This window comes from Nelumbo lutea, chromosome 1, assembly GCF_056320005.1.
Source record: "Nelumbo lutea isolate HS-2025 chromosome 1, American lotus-T2T, whole genome shotgun sequence".
NCBI lineage: Eukaryota > Viridiplantae > Streptophyta > Magnoliopsida > Proteales > Nelumbonaceae > Nelumbo > Nelumbo lutea.
The window spans coordinates 185811325-185837895 of NC_142684.1; the positions used below are offsets into that span (position 1 = coordinate 185811325).

The 26571-nt window shown below is 37.9% G+C and overlaps 1 protein-coding gene across 1 annotated transcript in view; it reads left to right on the top strand.

Moving 5' to 3' along the window:
• Window positions 1-244: 244 nt before the first annotated feature.
• The window catches only part of LOC148879804 (C-terminal binding protein AN-like), a 70628-nt gene continuing 44301 nt past the window's right edge, over window positions 245-26571 (top strand). The window contains exons 1-3 of the mRNA XM_088961508.1: window positions 245-1387; window positions 13283-13503; window position 14097. Coding sequence (XP_088817634.1) covers window positions 614-1387; window positions 13283-13503; window position 14097 — 996 coding nt within the window. The 5' untranslated portion in view covers window positions 245-613. The remainder of the gene's footprint in view (window positions 1388-13282; window positions 13504-14096; window positions 14098-26571) is intronic.

Here is a 26571-nt window from a genome sequence, read left to right on the forward strand (position 1 = left end):
GTTCCCAGTGGTCTACGACGCTGACGCGAGTCGCGACATATGTCTATTCTTTTTCGGCCCTGTATTCTCTGGTTCCCGTATAATAACATGACATTACATGATACAAAGCGAATGCAACCCATCCACGTGGTAACACTGTAAGGTTGTTCAGGTTGTTTAACTTCCAGCTGTCGTCGTGAAAGAGAGAGTAGCTTCCAACGCACGAGATATGGGATATCCTCTCCCTCCTTTTTCCCTCGGATGTCGCCTTTCTTCCCTCTTGACTATGACCCCGCCCTCTCCTCCGTCTTCAGCTTTTTCGATTTTTAATAGCAAACTTCACAACGACATTAGTCCTATTTCTCATTTTTCATTTCACAATGCAAATCAAATGAAACAAATCTCCAAAATAACGTCCTCTCTCTCTCTCTCTCACGCACAGAAGCTGATCCTTCGATCTTCGTGCTGTTTTCCACTTCAGGGAATAAGGAGAAGCCACCTAAGAACAAATGAAATCCCATAATCTAACCCTAACCCTAGCTTTATTCTTCTTCTTCTCTACAATCCTGTTCTGATTGCACCAGATAATCTCCTGTTCTTGAGTTTTTCTTTGTCTGCAATTGGTTGGGGAATTATGGATTTTCAGGAGAAGGGCAAAGATTCCTCATTGGCGATATGTGTGCCGAAGAAAAACTCAAATCCTAACCACTCCCTCAATTATTCTTCTTCTTTCTATCGTCTCATGAACCTCCCTGCTTCACCTCCTTCGTCCTGGTTCGAGATTCGTCTCTTCTACGTTCGAATTGCTCCTTGCGTCGTCGACAGCGTTCCCAGCCATCTCACTCTCCGCCACCTCCGTCGCGAAATTGGGGTTTCTCTTGAAATTAATGGCTCCCGCATCCCTGCTTCAGAAACGGCGTCTCTCACACTTCGTCGTGATCGTCTCGATAAGGAGTCATCGGAAGTTACGTATGTTAGCACCGACAGCGTTCGAGTCACGGGAGCAGTTGAATTCGAGGTCTACGAGAAAGAAGATTTGATTTTGTGTGGTTCTCTGGAACGAATGGAATCTTCTGCTTGGAACAAAGGCAGCATCGGGCTCGATCACCATCAGGTGTTGGAGAATGATCCCAAGACTGGTTGGACCATGGATTGCTATACGGCGGCATCTATTGCCACGGGTTCCTCTGTCTTTTTTAAGCCAAAGCTTGGAATTTCATCGCCTTCCATTGAAGTTTATGTTGCCGGGTGTTGCTCCGGTGTTCCTCTGATTTTAACGAAAACAATTCAACTCAGCCCGAGGCGGAAGCCTCCAAGGCATGGGACACTGGATGCTATTCCAGAGGATGAAGAAACTGGGAAGGATCAAAACGTCATGGGCAGTTTGGTTCGTCATAGGAAATTGCAGGTAAGCGAAACTTCTCTTGCGTCTACTTTCCTGCTAAGGTTTCTGTGAATTGTTTTTTCTCGAGGTTTGCAATATTACGATGTTTTTACCTTGGTTCCAACTGGTCTCTTTTGTGTTCTGAGCCGAACAACATTAATACTGCATCTGGAATTGAGAGAAGGTTTCAAGAAAAAGGAAACAAGAAGAAAAGAAAGGAAACACTTACTCTCTTGGGCAATGGAAAATCTGGAATGGGCAGGCTGGAAATTTGGGAGCTGGGGAAGTGCATTTCTTCGGATGAAGACTGAAGAGATTCTTTAGCAATTTGTTTTATCGTTGCTTTTTTTCATAGTAATTGAACAAACGTTAAGATATTACTCTAGCATTGTTTTGTAGATAGAGATTAAAGACTGACCCAAGTTATTTTGGGTTAGTAATGAAACTAAGCCTGGACTGGAGATGTTTGAATATTTATGTTCTCTTGAACTTGCTATCAAATATCATGGATATCCTGAATTTTGGAGAGATTTGTGAATTCACTTTGAGAAATAGAAATACTGTAAGATGTGAGGAATCCATTGGATATTGTTGACTGTTGATGGGGGGATAGGGGTTGCAAGAGTGGAATTTTACTGTGAACCAAGATTCACTGATCTTAGGGGTTCTCAGCTAAAAATATCCCAATTAAATAGAATATTATTTGGTATATGAGTATATCATAGGAACTAGGTGGAGTTATGGTCTATGAATTCATCAGATATTAGTGTTACTAGTCACTGATGGTAACACAGAATTACCCCCACCCAAAGCCCAAATGCTTTGAAAACCTCAACTATCTTATAAACTATAGAGAAGACTGAATTGAATCCAGTTGTGGTTCATATTGTAAAAAAGTTTAAGGTCTACAAGAGAAGGGGGCTCAGGGATTTTCCTGTAACGTTGATCAATCTTCTCAGACTGAGTTTGGTCAATAATTCTTTGTCCGTGGTGAGATTTTTTGGGACAAGCAAGGGGGTGGGGGTGGATGAATACTGTTATTATGACAAGGATCATTTCGTTTCAGCTTTGGTTAAAGTAATTGTTTTATGCTTAGAGAATATTTTTAGGAATATTGATGTGGGAGATGCTAATTTGGAACAAAAGTTTAGAACCAAACCTTCCTGTAGATTCTTTGAAGAACCTTGATGATTGTTTTGAGGCAGAAGCAGATCAAGAATAGCTGGTTGATTGACATTACCCCATTAGACAAGGTTGCTCAAATAGATGTTACTTGGAAGGGGCTTGTCATGTGAAGATGTTTATTACTGTTTCCTGCTTGAAGCTGGGGGTTATTGTGCTTTTTGGTATCAGCTGTGTATCTGTTCTGTTGAAGGGGGAGGGGGTTAGGTGGTTTGGAAGGTTAGGAATGGCAATGGGGTGGGACGGGGACGGGGAGCCACTTCCCATCTCCGTCCCCACCAACAGGGACAAGGTTATCCCCATCCCCGTCCCCATGGGGATCCCCACTCTCCATGATTTTTTATAATGTCAACCATTTTGTTTTTGTTTTTATTTTATTTTAAAAAAATTAAAAAGAAAATAATTAAAATTTACAATCCCATTAAAGAAGATTCAAACATATTTTAAAAAATATTAATATATAGACGTATGCATACATATATACATATATTATTAGTGGGGATCTCCATCCCCATGGGGAAAAATCATCCCCATCCCTGCCCCATTTGGGGCAGGTCCCCGTGGGGATCGGGGAAATGGGGAAATTGCCATCCCTATGGAAGGTTATCTATGATGGGTTTCAGTTATTGATCCAAAAAAAGGTCATCTATGATGGGGACTGGTTTTGAGAGAAATTAGTCAATTTATTGGGGTTAATAGATGTTTTAATGGATTTTTTTTTCTCATCAGCTTCTTGTATCTGCTCCCATGTCTCCTTTTTTTTTCGTCCTATGATAGTTATGGATCCAAACAGTCTGGTTTGTAAGAAACCTGGCAAAGGAAAGAAAATAAGGGAAGAAAGAGGAAATCATCCACTGCATACCACTGCACCAATAACCCCACCCCAATATCTAGTAGCCACACCTCCACCCCCATCAGGACAAATTCTCTGCATGATACCCTGTCCGCCACTGCCATCAGCACCCCTCTCTGCAACTACCATTTTCCATTAGAAAAAAAAATGCAGAACAAATTAGGTGAAAAAATTTGGTTGTTCAAGCTTCCTTTGCCATCAGAGATGTGCATTCTTGGGTATCAAACTGGGAAGTATCATGTTGGATCTTGGTTTGTGTGGTCAAACTGTGGATAGCAAACTGAGACATCAATCCCAACAAAAAGTACAGAAATAAATCAGGAAGGCGAGATGATGCTGGATCAACAGTTACTTGGCCATGCCAACCATCAGTCTATTACCCTAAAAATGAATACTTGAAACTTAGGAATATTCAGCATATTCCTTATTTCCCTCCCATTTCTTTGAAACCAAGATGTCTTATCCTAGAGATGAAAGGGCTTCTCTTTTTCCTGTAGGACAATCTTAAGTGTCAAAAGGAAGCAAGAAGCAAGAATCAAGAATCAAGGGACAATGTAACAAAAAGGTTTCCACAATCAAGACCTTCAAGAAACAAGATTTCTTTTAACAAGTATCTCTAAGAAATCGCTCCTTGGGTAATCCAGGAACCTCTGGAGTTGGGGGAGTCTTCAGGGATGGGGAGGGCAGACTGATGGCACCATATTCTGGTCCCATAGGTGTGGGAGACTCTCTGAGAGCTGAAATCATGGCTCTACTACAAGGCTTGAGATTGGCCAAGCAATGGGGATTTCAGAACATTGAAGCATAGGGAGATTCTAAATTGTTAATAGGATGGCTGCAGACAAAAAATCTGGGTGTATGGACTTTCAGACAACAGATAAGGGAAATACTGTGCTTAGCAAGGGAGGCTGGGGTAATTTTGTCAAGACTGTGAACAGACCAACAGAAGGCAGTTAGTTAGTTTTACAAGAGGAGGCCACATCATCTCAACTAACCAGCCACTTGTAATAACTGCCATCCACTTTAACAACTGCATCCAATTGAATTGTCAAGACTGTTGGAACATACCAACAGAAGGCAGTTAGTCAGTTTTACAAGAGGAGGCCACATCAGCTCAACTAACCAGCCACTTGTAACAACTGCCATCCACTTGTAACAGCTGTAACAGTCAAGATTGTAACACTATAAGTAGTAGAACAGAAAAGGAATAAAGGAGGACTCTTTCAGCATTAAATCTCTCTCTCTCTCTCTCTCTCTCTCTCTATCTATCTATCTATCTCCTTCCAAGAATTCAGGAGGTTGGCCCCTCGAAGAGCCCTGAGTTAGGCAGGTTCCTAACAATTTGGTATCAGAGCCAGTATGACCAACACAAGAAACACATCAGTAGACACCCGAGTGAATTAGATGGAGGTCGAGATCCATCGAATATCTTCAGATCTCAAAGAAATGAAGGAAAGCTTCACTGCTCTCCTCCATCGACTGGAGCAGGGGGCATCAAACATTGACAGAGGAAGCCCTGAAGAGCGCAGCAATGAAAACAGTCGCAGAACAGGAGCGATAACACGAATAGCCAAAATCGACTTCCCCATATTTTCAGGCAGCGACCCAACCCCCTGGATTCTCAGAGCAGAAAGGTATTTCGATTACCATGAAACGCCGGGACAGGATAGGGTAGCTCTGGCTTCTGCACATCTTGAAGGGGAAGCTATCCTCTGGTTTCAATGGTACCAAAGGGGGCACCCCCGTCAAACCTGGGCAGACTTCACGGACACCATGACTGTCCGTTTTGGATCATCTGGGTTCGAAGATCTTGATGAAAACTTGGCAAAACTGCGGTAGGTGGGATCAGTAAAAGAATACCAGATGGAGTTCGAAAGGCTGGTCGTGAGAGTCCAAGGATGGATTGAGAAGGCGCTGGTGGGAAGCTTCGTCGGCAGCCTAAAGGAAGACTGTCATCAATGCAGCAACACTAGCAAGATTGTATGAGGACAAGTTCAGTCTAGCAAGAAAGGTGCAGCGACCATGGGGTCCAGAAGCAAGAAAGGAGCAAGAAAAGACAACAGCACCAGACAAGGAGGAAGGAGTACTGGGCCTAGGCCCACTGGTTCCTTTCAAATGGCTGACTTGGGCAGAGATGCAAGCCCGTAGAGACAAAGGTCTCTGTTACAACTGCGAAGAGAAATTTGGGTCGGGCCATCGCTGCAAGAAACAACAAGCATTTTTCCTCCAAATAGATGCCGAAGAGGAAGACGACATCCCCGGGGCGGAGAATCTAACCCAGGTTGGGAAATACAATCCAATGGCACGCCTGAAATATCCTTACAAGCCCTTACAGGACTTGCGTCCCCTCAAACAATGAGAGTTGCAGGGCTGATTCTAGGGCGCCTAGTGTCAATCCTCATAGACAGTGACAGCTCCCTTAACTTCATAACTCAAGTCTTGGTAGATAAAATGGGACTTCCGGTTCAGCCAACAACAGCCTTTACGGTTCATGTGGTCAACGGTAATAGCCTCTCTTGCAATACCATTTGCAGGAGCCTACCACTAAAGATTCAGGGTCATCAGTTTGCGGTGGACCTATATCCTCTCCATCTCAGTGGAGCAGACGTGGTGCTAGGCATTCAATGGTTAAGGCAGCTAGGACCCGTGGTCTGTGACTGGGCCCGTCTCACCATGGACTTCACATCAGGAAACTCTACAGTCCATCTACAAGGGCAGACATGCAAGGGCCCAAGATCCATCAGTCTTGCAACACTGACAAAGCAAAGTGGAGACCCAGATCAGCCCATATTCATGCACATGGACTCAAATTTTCCTACTTAGATCTGCAATCAAATTTCTTACATTAGACCTTGAGGGCAAGGTCACTCTAAAGGAAGGGGGGATTGTCAAGACTGTTGGAACAGATCAACAGAAGGCAGTTAGTTTTACAAGAGGAGGCCACATCAGCTCAACTAACCAGCCACTTGTAATAACTGCCATCCACTTTAACAACTACATCCAATTGGATTGTCAAGACTGTTGGAACAGACCAACAGAAGGCAGTTAGTCAGTTTTACAAGAGGAGGCCACATCAGCTCAACTAACCAGCCACTTGTAACAACTGCCATCCACTTGTAACAGCTGTAACAGTCTTGACTGTAACACTATAAGTAGTAGAGAAGAAAAGGAATAAAGGAGGATTCTTTCAGCATTAAACTCTCTCTCTCTCTCTCTCTCTCTCTCTCTCTCCTTCCAAGAATTCAGGAGGTTGGCCCCTCGAAGAGCCCTGAGTTAGGCAGGTTCCTAACAAAATTTCAAATGGGTAAGGAGGTCAGCCAACTCTGTGGCTGATGGTTTGGCAAAGCAGGGGGCCTTCACGGAGAACGTTTTTTGGGCTGTACTGTAACTTTCTAACTTGATTGGGGTCAACACTCATTTTCTGAGTGGTTGACAATGTATGATAATTAATTACTATTTTTAATGAAAGTCGCCGTTTCCAATAAAAAAAATCTCTAAGAAATCAAGAAAGATTCAAGAAGATTAGAGAATGTAGCAAAATATGCAATAAAATCCAACAAAAATCCAAAAAATCATGAAAAAACCAAGAACTGATGAAAATAAAAAACATTTCAAGAAATAATGCAGAGTAATTAAATGCAAAAACAAGCAAGAAGTTTTAGATCTTACCCAAGAAGAAAAAAAATAGAATATCCTTCCAGCACCAATTTTTTACTTTGATAATATCTTTACTGTACAAGGCAATTACAATGATGCTTAATTACTTACCACAACCCTCATACCTATCACCTAAAAACACCACAACCCTTGTGCCCTGGGTAGGTACTCATTGATGTGTTTCAAGCATGACTAGTCTACTGTGTACCATCATGGTAATAGATGCTTTGTTTATATGCCAAGAGACTGCAGATAGGCTTTTACATTTGCAACTTGATATTGTTGCAATAGAAATAAATATCAATCCTTTTGAATAGGTAATAAGAGAAGTTATATTAGCAAAAGTAGAGGGGGCAGTATGATATTATTCTTGCACATAAAAGGTATGAGTATATTTCTACCTGGTCAATGTATCCCTGTAGTCATCTATAAGGAAAAAATATACATAAGAAAGAGAAACAGGTAGCATACTCTCCTTTTGCCACTAAAACAAGAAAATTGTTTACTTTCAATTCAATTAAAGAAATGTAAGATCAATTACCGTGACCTCAAACTTCAAAATGGGGGATCTTATATTCCCACATATGCATAGATTTTATTCCTTCCAAATGGCTATCAGACAGGGCTAAAGGAAGGAGGTTTAAAAATTTGCTACCTTACACCTAAGGTAAGCAGCAATTGAGTGACATATGTAGGGCAATCCAGCTAAAACCTAATACATCCACCAAATAAAGCTAAACCTTTCTGGGAAATTGACAAAGCTTTGTGGCGATGTAACTTTTTATCAATGGAAATAAAGTAAAATATGGATTAGGATTCAATGCGTCCTTAGCTCATAAAGCACATATTGTCATTTTTAGATTTGGTATCTTCCTTAAGATCAAATGATCCTCAGGATCTTCCCAAGAGCAGTCTATGTAAACTTTATATGAATTTGGATGGGATTGAACTCATTTCCCACTTGAGAGCATCATAGCATAACATTTGACAGTGAAAACCCCTTTTGGATGTCATTTTCCAATTTTTTTTTACCCTTGCTTTCTAGAGGAATGAACAGTTGACCAACTTGAAGAAGCAACCAATTTTAGAAGAGATTGAACCTCTCAACTATTTATGTTTTCCAACCATTAGGACCAAACCCCTGAATCTGCTATCATATCACACTGCTAACAAATGTTTGGCCCTCTAATCAACTGTTATTTGTACTGATCCAAGAATCCAAGCTAGTAGAGATAGATAGGAGCTGGATAAGGAGTGTTTGGGGGATAAGAGGTCTGAGCTGGTCCTTCATTCCTTCATGGGGAGCTTTTGGGGGGATCCTAACAATTTGGAAGAATGAGGTTTTTGACTGTGAAGAAGAGCTAATTGGTCAGTTTTCAGTTTCTTTAAAATTTAGAAACTCTTCTGATGGGACGGCTTGGGCTCTATCCAATGTCTATGGCCCCAACTCATACAGAGGATGAGATTTATTCTAGGAGGAGTTGGCTGCTATTAGAGGTGTTTGGGAGCCCATGGTATTTGGGGGGTGATTTCAATGTGATCAGATTTTCGAGTGATTTAAACAACCCAAACCAAAGTATTATGGCTAGCATGAGAAACTTTAACAACCTTATTGGTGCTCTGGAACTGAAAGAACTTCCTTTGCTACAAGCAGACTTTACTTGGACAAACTTTCAATCCCCCTGATATGTTCTACATTGGATAGATTCCTTTTCTCCCTAGACTGAGAGGAATTGTGGGGATCCTTAACCTCAAGAGCCTTGTCTAAAGTAACTTCTGATCATTGTCCTATTTGCATTGAGAGGGAAGTCCCATTTGGAGGTCCTTGACCTTTTTGCTTCGAAAATATGTGGCTTGAGGATCCCTCATTCAAAGAAAGAGTAAAGGCTTGGGCTGAATCAGGATCTTTGGGAAGAAAGAAAATTGAGAGATTCTGTTGGAAACTAAAGAATTTAAGGAAAAAGCAAAGGCATGGAACAAGGAGCATTTTGGAAGAATTGAACAAATCAAAGATTCAATCACCTCTAGGATTCAAGAGCTGGATAGAAAAGAGGCCCTTAGAACCATGTCACAAGAGGAGAGGGAGGAAAGATGGAACAAGAAAGTCGAACTAGAGGAATCTTAAGGAAGGAAGAGATTTGTTGGAGATAGAAATCTAGATCTAAGTGGATTGAAGAAGGGAATGGCAATACTAAATTCTTTCATTCATTAGCCAATGGAAGAAGAAAGAAAAACACTATTCTTAGTGTGGAAGTGGAAGGCCAGGAACTAAGGGAGTCTCATGAAATTGTAAGGGCTTTTGTCAACCTTTTTAAGAATCTTCTCTCAGCCACCGAAGCCTCTAGGATAATTTTGCCGGATCTGGGGTGGATTATAATCTCTGAGGATCAGCCCCAGGAATTGCAAAGAAATTTCTCTTTGGAAGAAATTAAGGGAGCAATTTTCTCCATGGATAGATCAAAGGCCTTGGGACCAGATGTTTTTACCATGGCTTTCTACCAAGAGTGTTGGGACTTCCTAAAATTTGACCTCGTTGAAGTGTTTGAAGATTTTTTTCTGAAAACGAAAGATCCCCTTTGGAGCAAATGCTACCTTTATCTCCCTGATACCTAAGAAGGAGGCAAAATCCCCCAAGGATTTCAGACCAATCAGCTTGATAGGGAGTCTCTACAAAATCATTGCAAAGGTTCTCTTAGAGAGAATCAAGAAAGCCCTACCTTCAATAATTTCTCCTTTCCAAGGGCCCTTTGTTGAAGGGAGACAGATTGTGGATCAAATCTTTATGGCAGATGAGTGTGTTGCTGAGAAAAGGAAATAAAAAGACTTGGTTTGTAAGTTGGATTTAGAAAAGGCTTATGACTTAGCGAATTGGGACATCTTGCTAGAAATCCTAGAAAGGTTTGGGTTTGGAGAATGGTGAAGGAAGTGGATAAAAGGATGCATTAAGTTAGTTCACTATTCCATTCTTATTAATGGAGTGGCTAAAGACTTCTTCCTGGCTGAGAGAGGTTTAAGACAAGGGGACCCTATTTCTCCCTTCCTTTTCACCTCAGTAATAGAGATCCTCAATAAGATGATTGCAGTTGCAAACACTTAGGGCCTGATCAGGGGTTGGAGGGTTGGAAGAGATCAAGTAATTGTTTAACATCTCCAATTTGCTGATGATACAATTTCGTTTTGCGAGAATCTTGATATGGAAATGGTAAGTAACCTAAAGTTGTTGATTGCGACTTATGAGGGTATGGGGAAGTATTACATTGACTAGGGCCACTTTAGCAAATCTACCCATCTACTTTCTTTCCGCCTTTCGTATCCCAACAAGGATAGCAAAACATTTAGAGAAGTTCATGAGGGATTTCCTTTGAGAACCGGGGGAGGAAAAAAAGGATCACTTAGTCAAGTGGGACAGGTTAGTAAGCTAGAAGTGTAAGGGGGTCTAGGATTAGGAAACAACTACATAAGAAACACCGTATTGTTGGGTAAATGGTTATGGAGATTTCCCTTTGAAAGAGACAGGTTGTGACACAAAATAATTGCAAGCATTCATGGTCTAGATTGCAATGGTTGGGATGCTAAATTGGCTCACCACTCCACTTCAGCCTCTCCTTGGAAAGCTATTCACGAACTCTACCCTACATTCTCTTGTTCCATCCGTTTTGATGTGGAAAAGGGGAATAGAATCTGTTTCTGGGAAGACCTTTGGGTTGGGAAAGATCAATTCTCTGACCTTTATACCATTTCCGACTTCAAGAACGGAACCATTTCTAATTTGGGTGTGGCTTCCCATTCAGGTATCAACTGGAACCTTGGTTTCAGAAAAAAGCCTTAGGGATAAAGAGTGTATCTTGTTGGCTAATCTCCTTGGAACCTTGCAATCAGTTTACTTAGACCCCAATTTGGAGGATTCTAGATTCTGGGTAATCTCCCCAAATGGGCTTTTCTCTTGCTCCTCTTTATTCAGTCCTCTTTCTTCTGCTAGGCCCCAAGGGGTGGCTCTCCCGGTGAAAGAAATTTGGAGCAAGCCAACCCCACCAAAAATCCCAGCTTTCTACTGGACCTTTTTCCTTGGTAAGGTAAATACATGTGACTTAATGCAAAAAAGAAGGCCTTCCACTTGCCTCTCTCCTCATATGTGTTTTCTTTGTAGGGATAGTGGAGAGTCCCTCTCCCACTTATTGATTTCCTGCTCATTTGTACATGGAATTTGGGAATTTTTCTGTTCTCTCTTTGGCTGCAGATGAGACCCTCCCCTAGAGGTGACAGACATTTTCAATCCTAACTTCTTGAGGCAACCAAAGAAGAGAGGGAGAATTATGTGGAAAGTTACCAAGGCGGCTATTGCTTGGGGAGTATGGGAGGAAAGAAATAACAGAATTTTTGTTGGAAAATGTACAACTTTGGAAGGTCATTGACAGCATATTGCTTGGGGAGTACGGGAGGAAAGAAATAACAGAATTTTTGTTGGAAAATGTACAACTTTGGAAGGTCATTGACAGCATAAAACTGAGGGTGGCATTGTGGATAAAAACCTTGGACTGTTTTCAAGTTTTCTCTGTATCTGACATCCAAAGGGCATGGAAAGAGATGGCACAGTCCTCTAGGGGCAAGGAAACTATAAGAGTTGAGTGGAAGCCACCAGAGCTAAACAAATTAAAACTGAATTTTGATGGAAGCTCTATGGGCAGCCTGGGAGTGGCAGGAATTGGGGGAGCAATCAGAAATGAAGAATGCAAGATATTGATATTGGCTCTATATTCAGGGCCAATTGGTATTACAACAAACTCAACAAAGAGTTGAGTGGAAGCCACCGAAGTAAACAAAGTAAAACTGAATTTTGATGGAAGCTCTATGGGCAGCCTGGGAGTGGCAGGAATTGGGGGAGCAATCAGAAATGAAGAATGCAAGATATTGATATTGGCTCTATATTCAGGGTCAATTGGTATTACAAACTCAACAAAGGTTGAGTTATTGGCATTATTGCAGGGCTTGCGATTGGCAAAGAAATTGAGTTTTCGTCAGGTGAAAGTGGAAGGGGACTCAAAAGTTGTAGTCTCTTGGGCAAAATGTAATAGACATGTCCCATGGACCCTCAAGCATATCTTCAGAGAAGTGGAGAGATTAGCAAATGATATAAATGCTGATTTTAGGTGGATCAGGAGGAGTGCAAATGGGTTAGCAGATACTTTAGGCAAACAAGGGCTGCAAAGCAGCAACTATATTGGGCCTCGTTGTAACTTGGATTGTAAATCCTTGGGGATGACTATTGGGTCATCATTAACTCCACATTTTTTAATTAATGATTTAATGAAGCAATCTTTTTGCTGATAAAAAAATGTTTCTATCTGTACAGACAGAAACATCACTTGAATTTTAGTGGGGTAGCCCGAGGGCGGCAAATGGATTTGCAGACCAGCTAGCAAAACAAGGGGGCAAACAGGGATCAGTGTTTTTGGGCTCAGTTGTAAGAATGAGAAATCATTACTGATTGATGGCAACTTAAATTTTAGTGGGGCAGCCAAGGCTACTCATAACCTGTAAATCATATTTTCTTATATTAATGGAACTCTTTTTACTGATAAAAAAAAAACGACTTGATGTGATTGCTTATGGAATATTTGACATAACAACCATGCTATTTACAATGTGAAGTCATCTTTGAGTCCCAACCCCCTGTAAATGTTAATTGCCTAAGCTGTTTGTTTCTTTAGCTTGCTTGCCATAGTGAAGTTTCCACTTCTTTCTCCAGAAGATTTTCTAAGTCAAAGATTTGAAGGAAAAAAAATATAAAATGTCAACAAAAAATCTGGTGAAGGTATAAAGAGAATACCAAAGGAGGTGGTTTCATGAGGGTGTTGCGACCAACAGTAAATGTCAAGCTGCTTGTAACCTACTTTTATCAAACTGTTTTTGCTAAACAAGATCCCCATTCTAGGAGAAAATAAGGAAATACGAGAAATGCAAGCAGGCATTGTTGCATTCTGCTCTGACAAAAAGGGCTTACATTCTCCTCCAAAACTGTAAGCCATGTGTACTGTTGGTAGTTGGTGACCATGCCACCATGGTTGCCAAATTCTTAGTGATGCATCATGCATGGATTCAAAATTTATAGTCTTGTTATTGCAATTGTACCTTTTTTTCTTTGGACTTCTTATCTTTATCGTTGAGATAAATGCATTTGCGAGAGCGTTTTGTAAACTGACATATGGGTGTAACTGGAGCTCCTGCAGATCACAGATACAGAAGTTGATGAATATGATTCTGAAGGGAAAATTCGGCCCAGCTTTTACTCGGAAGATGTGTATTCTGATGATGATGGCCAGCTTTCATGGTTCAATGCTGGTGTAAGAGTTGGTGTGGGTATTGGTCTAGGAATGTGCCTTGGCATTGGAATTGGCGTTGGGCTGCTCATGCGCTCATACCAAGCTACAACTAGGACTTTCAGGAGGAGGTTTTTCTAAACTTGCGTTCTAGAATTGGAAACCTGTGTTTCTGAAGAAAAATGGTTTGAGAAAGAAAGCCCTGCTTTCCATCTATCTTGTACGTATGAGTTTAGTACATGGTATGGAGGTTGTACAGTTTGTGGATAGCATGCCAAGTTCTTTGATAAAAATAGCTCTTCGGGGTGCTATTGGTCATCAATCTCATCCTTGTAGCTGAGGCCTATATGTGACATGGTCTTTCCTTGAACCAGGAAAGACCATGGTACCAAGCAATTACTGCCAGTCAGATATAGCTAGATTTTCATCGATGAGGCTACACTAGATACAGAGGCTTTGTTTATTTTTGTTTTGTTATATTTTTTCCTGAGGAGGCAGTATGAGCTTGAACCTGTCGAATTCTGGGTGCGAGTCCTTGTCTTCAGAATGCATCTTTGCATGATTGTAGAAATCTTTTTTTTTTTTTATGTATGATATAGGAAATTTATTTTTTATTAGTCTTGCAGAATAAGTTGTTTATGTATTAACTTCTGGTGGTTTTACATCCTTACGTTCGTCCTATGGATTATTTAATTAGTTAATGTCCCACGTTCAGCCATTAAAGTGTATATCAATGTTTAGAAAATTGGACTGGACCGGCCGGTTGGATTTGGTAAAACCATGTTAAAAGCATGAATCGGTTTGTTTGTTTGTTCAATCAAGGTCTCAAAACCGGATGTTTTAAGTGACCATTTTGAATTAGGGGTGAGCAAATGGGTAGGTTTTATTCGGAACCAAATTGAACCGACTTCGAATTGGTCTTAAATCGACCCCATTCGATCTGTTACAAGGTATGGACTGGTGCTAAATTTTTGGAATCAATGTTCAAAATATTGATACGCTTGATGCATTGGTAGAGGTGTATCGGGCAGTACTGATAGTTTTTTTTAGTTTTTTTAATTTGGTTTAGAGCAAGGTTCAAAGTATCTATATGTATTGGCCGATATGTATCGTTCTGGGACCCTTCCGATATGCCCTTATAGTGGGTGTATCGGGGGTCTGACCAGTTCAGGGGGTGGAGGAGCCCTAAATCGGCTCCTTGAACCAGTTTTGGAAAAAAAATTAAAAAAAAAGTAAAAAGCAAGGTATCGATTCACCCGATATGCCCTTATCGGCGTATTGGGTGTATCGATATTTTGAACCTTGATTCAAAGGGTTTGGTTTAAGGTCTATCCACCCCCTGAATTGGTTGAAATCCCAAAACAACCCTAGAGGGGTGTACCAGGAAGCCCTCGATACGATACGTATCAGTCAATACCACCCAATACGTACTAAAATTTTGAACCTTGCTTGGAACTGACCCCCACCCAAGTCAGTTCCAAGGTCTAGGGGTTATCCGAACTGACCCAAATCAGCCTTGGAATTGAAATTGTTTTGAAATAAGCCCTAAAATATTTTTAAGGATGTGAAGGTTTGAGCCCAAGCACCCATGGTTACAAAAGTTTTGATCTCACTTGACCATCTAGTTACTTGAGTGATTTGATCATTTGTTTTTATTTTAACATTTATATGTGTATAACAAATTATGTAAAAGATAATATTTACAAAGTTTAAATCATAATGACAAATTTTCAACTCTATATTAATATATTATGATATTTTACATATTAAATTATTCGATTTAATTAATAAAGATAATATAAGTTTTAAACTATATATTATCATTATTGAAAAACAAGTTTTTGAAGGATATGTTTTTTTTTTTTTTTTCTTGAAGGGGGAGAGTAAAGAAATAATAGATTCCACAGGTAGACCTTGGAACCACCAAGACCAGAACCAACCTTGGGGTCAAACCAAATCGACCCATGCTCACCCTTGTTTTGAATTATCATAGATAAAAGAGTTAAAAACTTATACCCTAAGCTTTTAGAAATTGACTTGGACAAACCTTTAAAGTTTTTAATTGGAGTTAAACATACCTACAGACGTTAAGTTTGATGGAATGTTCTTCTACCCTTTACTATTAGGGATGTAAAAGGATCATATCGGATTCGAATCAGAATATATTTGAAATTCATGTCGGATCTGATAGGACTCAATTTGAATTTGAATTTTATCGTTAAGTCAGATCTTCGGATCTGATCCGATCTGACTTATTTTCTTTAAAACTTAATGAATTATTAAAAGAAAAATAAAATATATTAATTTAACGTATATATGTATTATATATATTTATATTTATAAATATATAATATATATCGGATCAGATAGGGAGGTGATCTGAATCTGATCTGATTTTTTATTAGATCATAGGATCCAATCTAATCTAAAGATCTAGACAGGGGTGATATGAATTCAACCAAATAGGATCGAATTGGATCATGATCCATCCATTTGCACCCCATACATTCTTTAAATTTTCAAAGAAAACCAGAAAGAAAAAAATATTCTTCAAATTTTCTAACTGAAAAAGGCCGGTTGTGTTTAGCCATCAAATATGCATAATTTTGGAGGGAGCTTCTTCTTTATTGAATCATTTTGACTAACTGTTTCAAACGTAGTCTGGACTTCAGAATGGGCCCCATTGAAAAATGGGTCCCTGTTTCTTTTCTTAACTCTACAAAGTCTGAGTGCAACTCCATTTTCTCTCTATCCTCACACTTATTCTTTTTACAAGAAGATGAAAGAGTTGTTAAATGGAGCTATAGAGCTCTTAAGCAAAATCAATAAATCATCCATAAAATCTTTTCAACACCAACCGTAAAAGAGATTATATGGCTCTCGTGTATTTAAAAAATATGATTCAATCTAGTTATAGATTGTCACTTCTAGGAATGGCAATGGGGCAGGTTTGGGGTGGGACACCCCTCCCGTTCTCGCCCTGTAGTCAAGATACTTTGCCTCATCCCTGATGGTGGGGCAGGTCCGGGGCAGGGCATCCACTCCCTGTCGAGGACAAGGAGTCTCTGAATTTTCTCTGCTCGAAGGCAACTACTTAAAAATTATCTATTTTGTGGACAATTTACACATAGGATAAGGAATTTGAGCATATTTTAGGAATTGAATTATAGAACATATGAATCAAGTAACTGAAATCAATTGTTATTCTATTTAGGCCATGTTTGGGAATGCTTAAAAATAAGTGCTTATTTGGGCAGCGGCCACACCATTAAGCATTATTAGTGTTTGGGAAAAAAGCTTATTTTTTTAAGTGCTCATACAATAAGCACTTACTCAATTCAATTATAAAAAAAAGCACTTATTCATTTTTTTCTTCCATAATTGTCCGTAGTAAATTTTTAGAATACTTACAAAAACAATTTTACAAAGGCACTTTTAGAAAAATTACTTTTATGAAAGTAAAGTACTTTTACAAAAACACTTCTATAAAAGTACTTTTACATGAAAGCACTATTTTCATAAAAGTACTTTTACATGAAAGCACTCTATAAAAGTACTTTTATGAAAGTATTTTTGTGAAAGCGCTTTTATATAAGTACTTTTATGAAAGCACTTATGTAAAAGTACTTTCAAAAACACTTCTATCAAAATACTTTTATTCATTCATTTTGGATTGAATATTTTGAAAATTTGAAAGAAAATGAATGGCAAAAGAGTTATAATTGCTTATTTAAGTACTTATTGGAGAAAAATGCGACCAAACACAATATAAAATAAGTGTTTATTTTTTAAAATAAGCACTTTAAAAAGTTGGGTGCAAAATGAAAATAAGTGCTAATTCGAATAAGCACTTATTCAATAGACACTTATTTTTAACATAAACACTCATAAACATGGCCTTAGATTATAGCATTTGCTTTCACATTCTACTTCATTGAACATAAAGCACTCACCAAGTCAAAGGATTCAGTGCATTGTCTTAAAGCTGCTTGGTGGCATTATATTAGTCCATTTGTAATAGTTTAGTCATCAGTGCACCAAGAGCATCTATGGAATCCCATAACCAATAGAACTTTGGGGTTTTAGATACAACAACAAAAATGGAAAGCGAAATGGTTATCTAATGGGACTGCATTACTTTACAACGTTGTACAAAAGCTTAGTGAGAGAGAGAGAGAAAGAGGATTGTAGATCTAAGATCTCAGAGAAATTTTGCTGCTATGATTTCTATTGTCATCACCGTCATCGTCACCATCGCCATCATCGATGAACATCGAATACTTCTCTTCCTTCTTCTCTCTTCTTCCTCTTCCTCCTCCTTTTCTCCCTCCCTCCTTCCTTCTTTCATTTCCTTTCCTTTCTTTCTCAGCCAACAACTCTTTCTAAGTTTTTTCTTACAAAAGACTGAAATGAATATTATTTGTCCTAATATTCTAATCCGCCTGAACTGTTCAACCCGGATAGACGAACCGCTAACCCAGAAATTGGTGGCTAGAGCAGTTCCGTGTTTGGGTCTATTTTTAAAACCTTGGTCTATTATTACACACTTGAAATTGCATTCCCATCCCACTAACAACTAGTAGTAGAACATGTATTCCTATTGGTTCATGTACCCTTACACTACAAGAGTTGAGTTGAGTTAGAGGATACAGGAGTCTATAGTATCCATTGATGTAAAAGAAAATGTCAATAAACTGGTGGAAGTTTTAAATTATTACAATCTCCACAAGTATTTGTTGTGTTCTACCAAAAAATAGAAGTTTTCAATTATTACAATCTCCACAAGTATTTGTTGTGTTCTACCAAAAAATAGTACAAGTCTAAATACAGGCTCGTGCATACCTTGTACTGAATTTTAATTAATTATAATGGAGTGACAACTACAAGGATCAAACACTAGACTAGTTGATCAATATAAAATCTTAAACTGTTATATGCAATCTCTGAATAGGTTTTTGTTCTTTAACAAACACCAAAAATAAAAATAAAACAATAATCAGATATAATACCTCAAAATGAAGAAAAAATGTATAAACATGCCTATATATAAAAACATTGGACTAGTCTTTCAGTTTTCTTTTTTCTTTTAGTTTATTTAGATATAGACATATATTTCTTTATTGGAGATTGTTTTAGCATTGAAGAGCTGAAGTCTTATAAAATATTAATGATACTCAAAATTAAAAATATATAAATTCTATACTTGAAATAGTTAAAATCTCAAAGATTCAACATATTTTCAAAAAATTAAGTCTGAGTCTCTATCAACAGCATATCATCCACTGCTCTAGGAATAATATTGCCAATTGTATACTTAGAGATGATGTGCATCTTAGTTCTTAAAGCAACCATTTTAAAAAAATTGATTGTTCAACAGGAGTGGCCACGAGCCAAGCTTTTCACTAGTTCGGTTTAAATCAAGCTTTTAGCCGAGCTTAAGCCTAACATATAGGCCTATTTGCTAATCGAGCCGAATAAAACTCAACTTATGAGGTTCACGAGCATAATTGAGCTTATACACACACCACTACAAGAAAAATAGCCTAAGCCGGCGGTTTAAAACTGGCGCCGCCACAGTGATCGACTGAGAATGCAAAATTGATTGACCGAGAATTTGACAGAATACCAGCGTTGTACGACTCTCCATTCTAGCGTTATTCGTTTGAGTAGGTTCCATGGGGGCATGAATCAATCAAGTGAGGAATGGAAAGATTTGTCTCCATTGAAGGCTCTCATACCAGCATCGGTCCTGTGAAGAATGGGAATAGAGGGGAACGAAAGACTCACACATTGAGGAAACATGGTTTTTATTGGGGGCAAGAGAGTGTAAGAGACTAAAGAAATAGCAACCAAACCCTGGTTTAGTTCATGGAATTTATTGGAAATATTTGTTGGTTCTTAAGAATTTTGGAGAGAGAATGTTCATGGTGAATGGGCCATAATTATTGTCCTACTCTTTATCGTCATCTGGCTAGGTCATTTGCCAAGCATTTCAGATCCTTGTCGGCTCCATAAAATGCAAAAACGACCGGTTCCCCTTCTATAAATCAGCCAATCAAGTAATTTTATTCCTTTCAATTCTCTTTAATGGGTCGTTCTCTGTTTAATTACTAAACCTTGAGTTCATTTGATCTTATGGTATTCCTTTGGCTTCTATTCTTCATTGTCGTAAGCTCCACTATGTAGGGTCTATTAAGTGTTCTACGTTGGGTCTCAAATCATTTGAGACTTCAAAAAGCAATGAAAAAGCTGAGGATGTTACTTCAGTTGTTGTTGTTAACACCATTAATCAATCCAAACCAGGGAAGAGGAACAAGAGGCCAACTAACAAATGGAGGCCTATAGATGGTGCTTCTAGATGGTCAGGTACCTATGCACTACATGGTGGCTTCTCTTGTTATTTGTTCCACTTTCTGTTAGGCTTTCAAGCTCCCGAATCACTGGGGTCAAAGCTCAAGCGGGAAGGATTGAAAGCATTCCGTCTTGTCATGTTGGTGCTCGGTATTGTTATTGGCGGTTTAAAGCTCTAGGAAGGCAGACCCTGTGCAGATGGTCTGTCCCGTATGTGACTTTGGAGCAGTAGCTTTACGAAAAACTTTAGTAGGTTTGGATTTCTACTCTGTATACCATCGTTTCTAAATCAATTTTCAATTTCTTGGATGCTTATTTCTGATTTCTAAATTGAGTTCTTGCAATTATGCCATTGTGTTGGTTGGAGCATTTGCTTCTGGATAGTGAGACAGGGTTGGACCCACTAGGCATCTAGGTTTGTCCTGTTATTGGGCTGGCTGCGGTGGACTATTTTGCTTCTGGGTATTTTGTTTGGGCTACCCTTATCGAGAATCTGACAAAATTTGGATACAGGGGGAAGAATTTGCACATGGCTACTTACGATTGGAGGTTCTCTTTTCAAAAAACAAAGTTTGTTTAGTTTTTCCTACTTCTTCTCTGTAAAAATTCAAGCTTTGCATTCATTTCATTAACTTTGTATGGCTAATTTCATTAACGTTGAAGCACTAGCTCCTATGGGTGGAGATGGTGGTGATGGTGTGCTGAAAACATCAAAGCAATCATGAACATTGGTTTATTGTTTCTTGGCGTTCCAAAGTCAATTAGTAACATACTCTTTGCTAAGAATAAAGACATTGCTTTTGCCAAGCTAGTTTTCTCAATTCTAGTACTACTTGGCATGTGGCAACCAGTTAGATTCGTATTGAATTGTTTATACCAACTTGAACTCTTAGCAATTTAGCACTTATTTGTCAAAATAGAGGCACTACTTTAACTACTTGAGGTGGATTTTATAAAGAAGCCACTTTTGTAGTTTCACTTTATCTTTGTTTTTCTTTGTTGGAATTAATTTAGAAACATTTTGCCAACTTTTACAGCATCTTTTGTTTCTTTAATGAATCTGAATCTGCAACATAAAATAATATTTTCCTTTCAATCCTGAAGATCTTGTATGATTATGAAGACAAAATCAACCAGGTTGTCTTCCAAGGGCTTCAAGGTGGTCCACACAATCACACAATTTATGGGTTAGCAGTTGCATTAAAGTAGGTTTTGTATTAATAAATGATTTTTGGTCTATTTGGAAGTGTATGATTAATAAAGATTCACTTTTCTCATTTTATTCTTTAATGTTCTATTTTCCTGTTTTAAATATCTAAATTACAACCGAGTTTATTTTCTATGCATTCCTCCTGATAAGTCAAACCCAGATCATGTTAATCAAAGACATTGTTCTCACAATAGACCAAGTCATAGTTCAGTTTTTAGCTAAGTTTGAAATATGATATGTTTAGGTCTTGTTTGGAGGTCTCTTCAGCCTTTTGAACTTATAGGTCATTAATAGGCTAGAAAAAATGGTTGTCAATAGGCTACAGGGTCACCTTAGTCCATTGGAGTGTGTTTATGTTAAGTAGGTTTTTTCTGTAGCCGTTCCTGGTCAATATAGGTTAGTGTTATTTTTTCCTTCTTACTTGTTCTGAAAGGGAGTCATTAAGAGATTATGATAATAATAGAAGTTAATCATATATTTGGAACAAGACTGACAATTATTGTGAGACATCATTATGCAAATCCTTTCACATAATTTATGATTTAAGAACACATTAGATTAAAGTTTTCTCATATATCTATATGCGTCATTTTAGTTAGTCATTTTTGTAGATTCATCTACTACAATCATTTACATGGATGTAGGTCACAACTCCAGAGTACAAAGCCTATCAAGAACAAGTTCTTAGAAATTGCTCAAAATTGCAAAGGTATAGTTGACAAGAATTTTCCATCTTTTGCATAAGATATATATTCCTGCCTACATGGTGATCCATTTTGGTTATTCTTTTGTTTCGATTTGACATATTCTAAGTGCTACTAGGTGTTCGATTATTATATAATAGGTTTAGTGAACTTCTTTAGTGCACAAATTTTGCAGAGCTTGGTAGATAAGGGCTATGAGCTTGTCTCTAGTGGAATTGAAAACCATTTGGTTTTGGTAAATCTCAAAAACAAGGTAAGCAGGCAATGCTCATTCTTCCTTTTATCTTTTTATGATTTAAGTTCTTTAGATTTTACATTTTCTTCTTCAAGCAACATTATGATTGGCACTTGATTAACTAGTGAAGTTTGGGTAAATTCTTCTACTATAGAACGTTGATGCCTGGTCTTTTTATAGTTTCAAAAAATATTAACTAGTGAAGTTTGGGTAAATTCTTCTACTATAGAACCTTGATGCATTTAGTTCAATATCTATAGTAGAAATTATATTATTTTTAGCATAAAATGAGAATGCATGAGCACCACAGGACTTCTGTTCTATAAGGTATTGATGTCTCTAGAGTTGAAAAGGTATTGAAATTAGTGCATATTACAGCCAACAAGAACATTGTTCCTGGGGATGTGTCTGCCATCGTTCTTGGCAGCAACAGGATGGATAAAGTGCCCTTTCTTAATTGAATTGAACTTTCTTGATCTATGCATAATTCATCTTGATGACCCTCCATCTATAGTGATTTAGGAACCCTAGCCGTCACATCAAAGGGATTTGTTGAAGAGGATTTTGCAAAAGTAGTTAATTTCTTTGACACTGTTGTGAAGTTGAACTTGAAAATAAAGGCTAAAACCAAAGTGCCCAAATTTAAAAGCCTAGATTTCTTTGTAAATGTTGAGTGTACTTCATTAAACCCATGTGGCCTTCCATGGATGATTGCTAATGTGAGGTGCACTCTGTTATGGATTTTCATGATCAGGGACAAAATTGAAGGACTTTTTAGTTATAGTCCAAACAAGTGTTAGCATCCAATTTGTGAAGATCTGCACACAATGACACACATCATAAATAATTATTAGGGGAACGAACAACAGAAAATGAGCTAACTATTGCCATCAAACAACCACTTACAAGGCCGCATAAGCTCAAGTGGATTCTCTGTTGTTGACTGATGATCAAATAGAGTATAATCATATGTAGAACAAGTAGTTTCTTATCCTTTCGGCATGGATTGAGAAGTTCAATCTATCAAGGACACATCCAATGGTCAAATATAGGCAAAGTATGACAAAGCCATGCTTAGGTAGCATCAAACATTATCCATTTGCTCTACATCCTCCTATTCATGCCATGCCAAGTATCATGTGGTGTATTATTTATCTTGTGCCATGATTGTGTTCATTTGAGGCTTCATTTGCACTAATAGTAATAAAACCACTATGATGTTTTTGTACTGTGCCTGTTGGTAGTGATGGCTTGTAGTGATGAGGGCAGCATTTACAGTGCTGCTACAAGTGAGGTTCTAATGAAATAAATATGACCCTTCTTGTGATGCAACACATTATTTGATGAAGAAAGTTCCATTTCTTTAAAGAGTCTTATTTCACTACTACAACAAAATTTCAGTTTTACTGAACAAGGTATAATCAGCAATGGACACACATGGTCATGTTCTTCATTTCTTTTTATTTTCCCCTCTTTTCATACTTTTTGGAAATGTTTGTTGATCTCTTGCAACAAGTTTGGTAATTTTAGTGTTTTAGAATTTTAGTATGTGGATCAGTCCTCCATGAGCATTTTTTTGATATAATTGATTGTATCTTTTCATGATTTGTTATTAAATAAAGATAAACACACAATCAGACAGCCACTAAGAGAATTTGTGAGCTTATCAAGGGAGCTTGGGGTGTAATTTAGATGGGTATCTTTTTGCAATTTGTAATCCTTGAGCCAATAACATAGGTCATCAACTCATCACCTTGGCTTTTATTGCATCAAGATTATCTATATTAGTTTAACCATTACACTAAATCTTTCTCTAGGAAATATGTTAAACAATACATATGCTCAATAGAGCAGCATATGGCAGACTGATTGCAACGCATGCAGCTTGTCTTTCTGAGTCAGTGACTTAAAATCATTCTAATTTATCTGGGTGTTTATTGTCTTCTTTCTTTGACTTGCTTCTAGCAAATCCTTTTGATTGTGAAACTCAAGATCATAACAAATTCATAATATTCATTCTTGCAACATGTTAGACACAACTATTTCAGGAACACTGAAACAAGAAGGGAATGAAGTCAGTCGTCTTTTCAAGATTATGTCCAATTCCTTCTCAAAGAGGTGGTAGAATGGCAAGATTAGAAATTTCCAATACCCCATGCATCTCAACACTCTAACAGGACGTGGATATAATGACCTTACTCGGTATCCAGTGTTCCCATGGATTCTTGCAGACTTTGAGGGAGTAAAACTCTGAACTTGGATGATCCCAACACATTCTGTAAGCTTGACAAGCCAATGGGATGCCAAACAACAGAGGGGGAAGAAGAATTTAAGAAAAGGTTGCTATAACATATATCTATCATGTTACCATTTTTTTTATTTTTATGTGATTTTATTTTTTTTATTTCTCATCTGTAACCAAATTTTCTATATGGTTAAATAAGTTTATCATCCTTGCTTCACTAGCATGGTGCTAATATCATCTTCCATTCAAAGAGATCTTTGCAACCACCCGAATGTTCTTATTTTATTTTATTTTTTATCTTATATCAGCTATGAGAATTGGGATGACCCAGATGTTCCGAAGTTTCACTATGGTTCACATTATTCTGGTGCAGGAATTGTACTATTTTATCTTTTACGCCTTCCACCATTCAGTATAGAGAATCTAAAGCTGCAAGGAGGCCAATTTGACCATGCTGATCGCCTTTTCAATAATGTAAAAGATACATGGTTAAGTGCAGTAGGGAAGGGTAATACATCATACGTGAAAGGTAGGGATACAAAGTGTTGTTTGGGACTTCATGAAGCCTTATGCACAGATTTTAAATTTCTTGTACTTTTTTATATGTCAATAGGATATTGCATTTAAGCAATTTGTTTTGGATATTATAATAATTAATAATTTAATTAAAAGTTTTTTATTTTTATTTGAATTTTTATTTAAATTAAATTTTATGTATTATCTACCAAGAGATTTGTATTAAATGGGTATCAAAAAAATGTTGAAATCAAATTGATATAAATAATACAAAATAAAAAAGGCATCAGTCATAAGAGATCTAAGCTGGCGGTCCGGACCGCCACCAAAAAAACGAAAGAAACGTTTTAACCGGCCTAAGTGGCGGTCAAAGGAGATCTACGCTGGTAGTCCGGACCGCCACCAAAAAACAAAAAAAAAAACATTTTAACTGGCCTAAGGCAGCGGTCATAGGAGATCTAAGTCGGCGGTCCGGACCGCCACCTTAAAACGGAAGAAACATTTTAACTAGCTTAAGGCGGCGGTCTAAGGAAATCTAAGCCGGCAGTCAAAACCGCCACCTTATTAACACTAACTCGGCAGCTCCGATAGATCGCCGCTTTAAAGCAATTTGAACCGCCCTCAACTAGCCATCAAAGGTGGCGGTCGTTTTAACTTAAGTCGGTGGTCCTGATCTAAGGAGGCAGCTTTTTATATATATATTTATTTATTTATTTATATTAATATAACAACTAGTTTTTAAAATTCTTAACTTTTTATATGTAAAAATAAAAAAAATTATATGTATAATTTTCATTTTTATAAAACATTTGGTTCACATTTGAGCTCGAGTCGAGCCAAGCTTGAGCTTACGATCTTTTGACTCGAGCCAAATTTGAGCTCGAGCATTATAATTTATTGACGCGTCGAACTCAAATAGCTAGATATTCGGCTCAACTCGCCTTGATTCCACCCCTACTGTTTAGTATTGAATCTTAATTATATTTTGCAGCTCAATTCACTAAAAAAAAAGAAAAAAAAAACAATTTGGGGTGAATTTCAATTGGACATTGATAATGCATACATAGACCCACTGAGATTGAATGGTTGTAGGCCCTATATAAGTGTTACTATTGGTTCCATAATATATATATATATATATATATATATTTATTTATTTATTTATATTAATAATAACAACTAGTTTTTAAAATTCTTAACTTTTTATATGTAAAAATAAAAAAAATTATATGTATAATTTTCATTTTTATAAAACATTTGGTTCACATTTGAGCTCGAGTCGAGCCAAGCTTGAGCTTACGATCTTTTGACTCGAGCCAAATTTGAGCTCGAGCATTATAATTTATTGACGCGTCGAACTCAAATAGCTAGATATTCGGCTCAACTCGCCTTGATTCCACCCCTACTGTTTAGTATTGAATCTTAATTATATTTTGCAGCTCAATTCACTAAAAAAAAAGAAAAAAAAAAACAATTTGGGGTGAATTTCAATTGGACATTGATAATGCATACATAGACCCACTGAGATTGAATGGTTGTAGGCCCTATATAAGTGTTACTATTGGTTCCATAGCCTATTGAACAGCAATTGCATTCCACTGAGCTTTAACTATGCAGCAATCATTGCAATTGCAGTTTTGGTCAATAATGATGCCATCGAGTAAACATGTCATTTTTCCATACACATGCTTATATTTATGTGTACAACACATTGGTGTGTTCGCTTGTGATGGGTTACATAATCCTAAAAGCATATCCAAGCTCTTAAGTTTCACTCTTTTTATAATAAGGAGGAAATTCTCATTCATGCTTGTTAAGTAGCCATGTTTACCATAGTCCCATGTTTGGTAAAAATTTTAGGGTAAATCGTTGAAACCTTTGCTGAAGTTTCTGGTTGTTTGTGAAACCTCCCCTGAAGTTTGGTAATTGCAATCACCT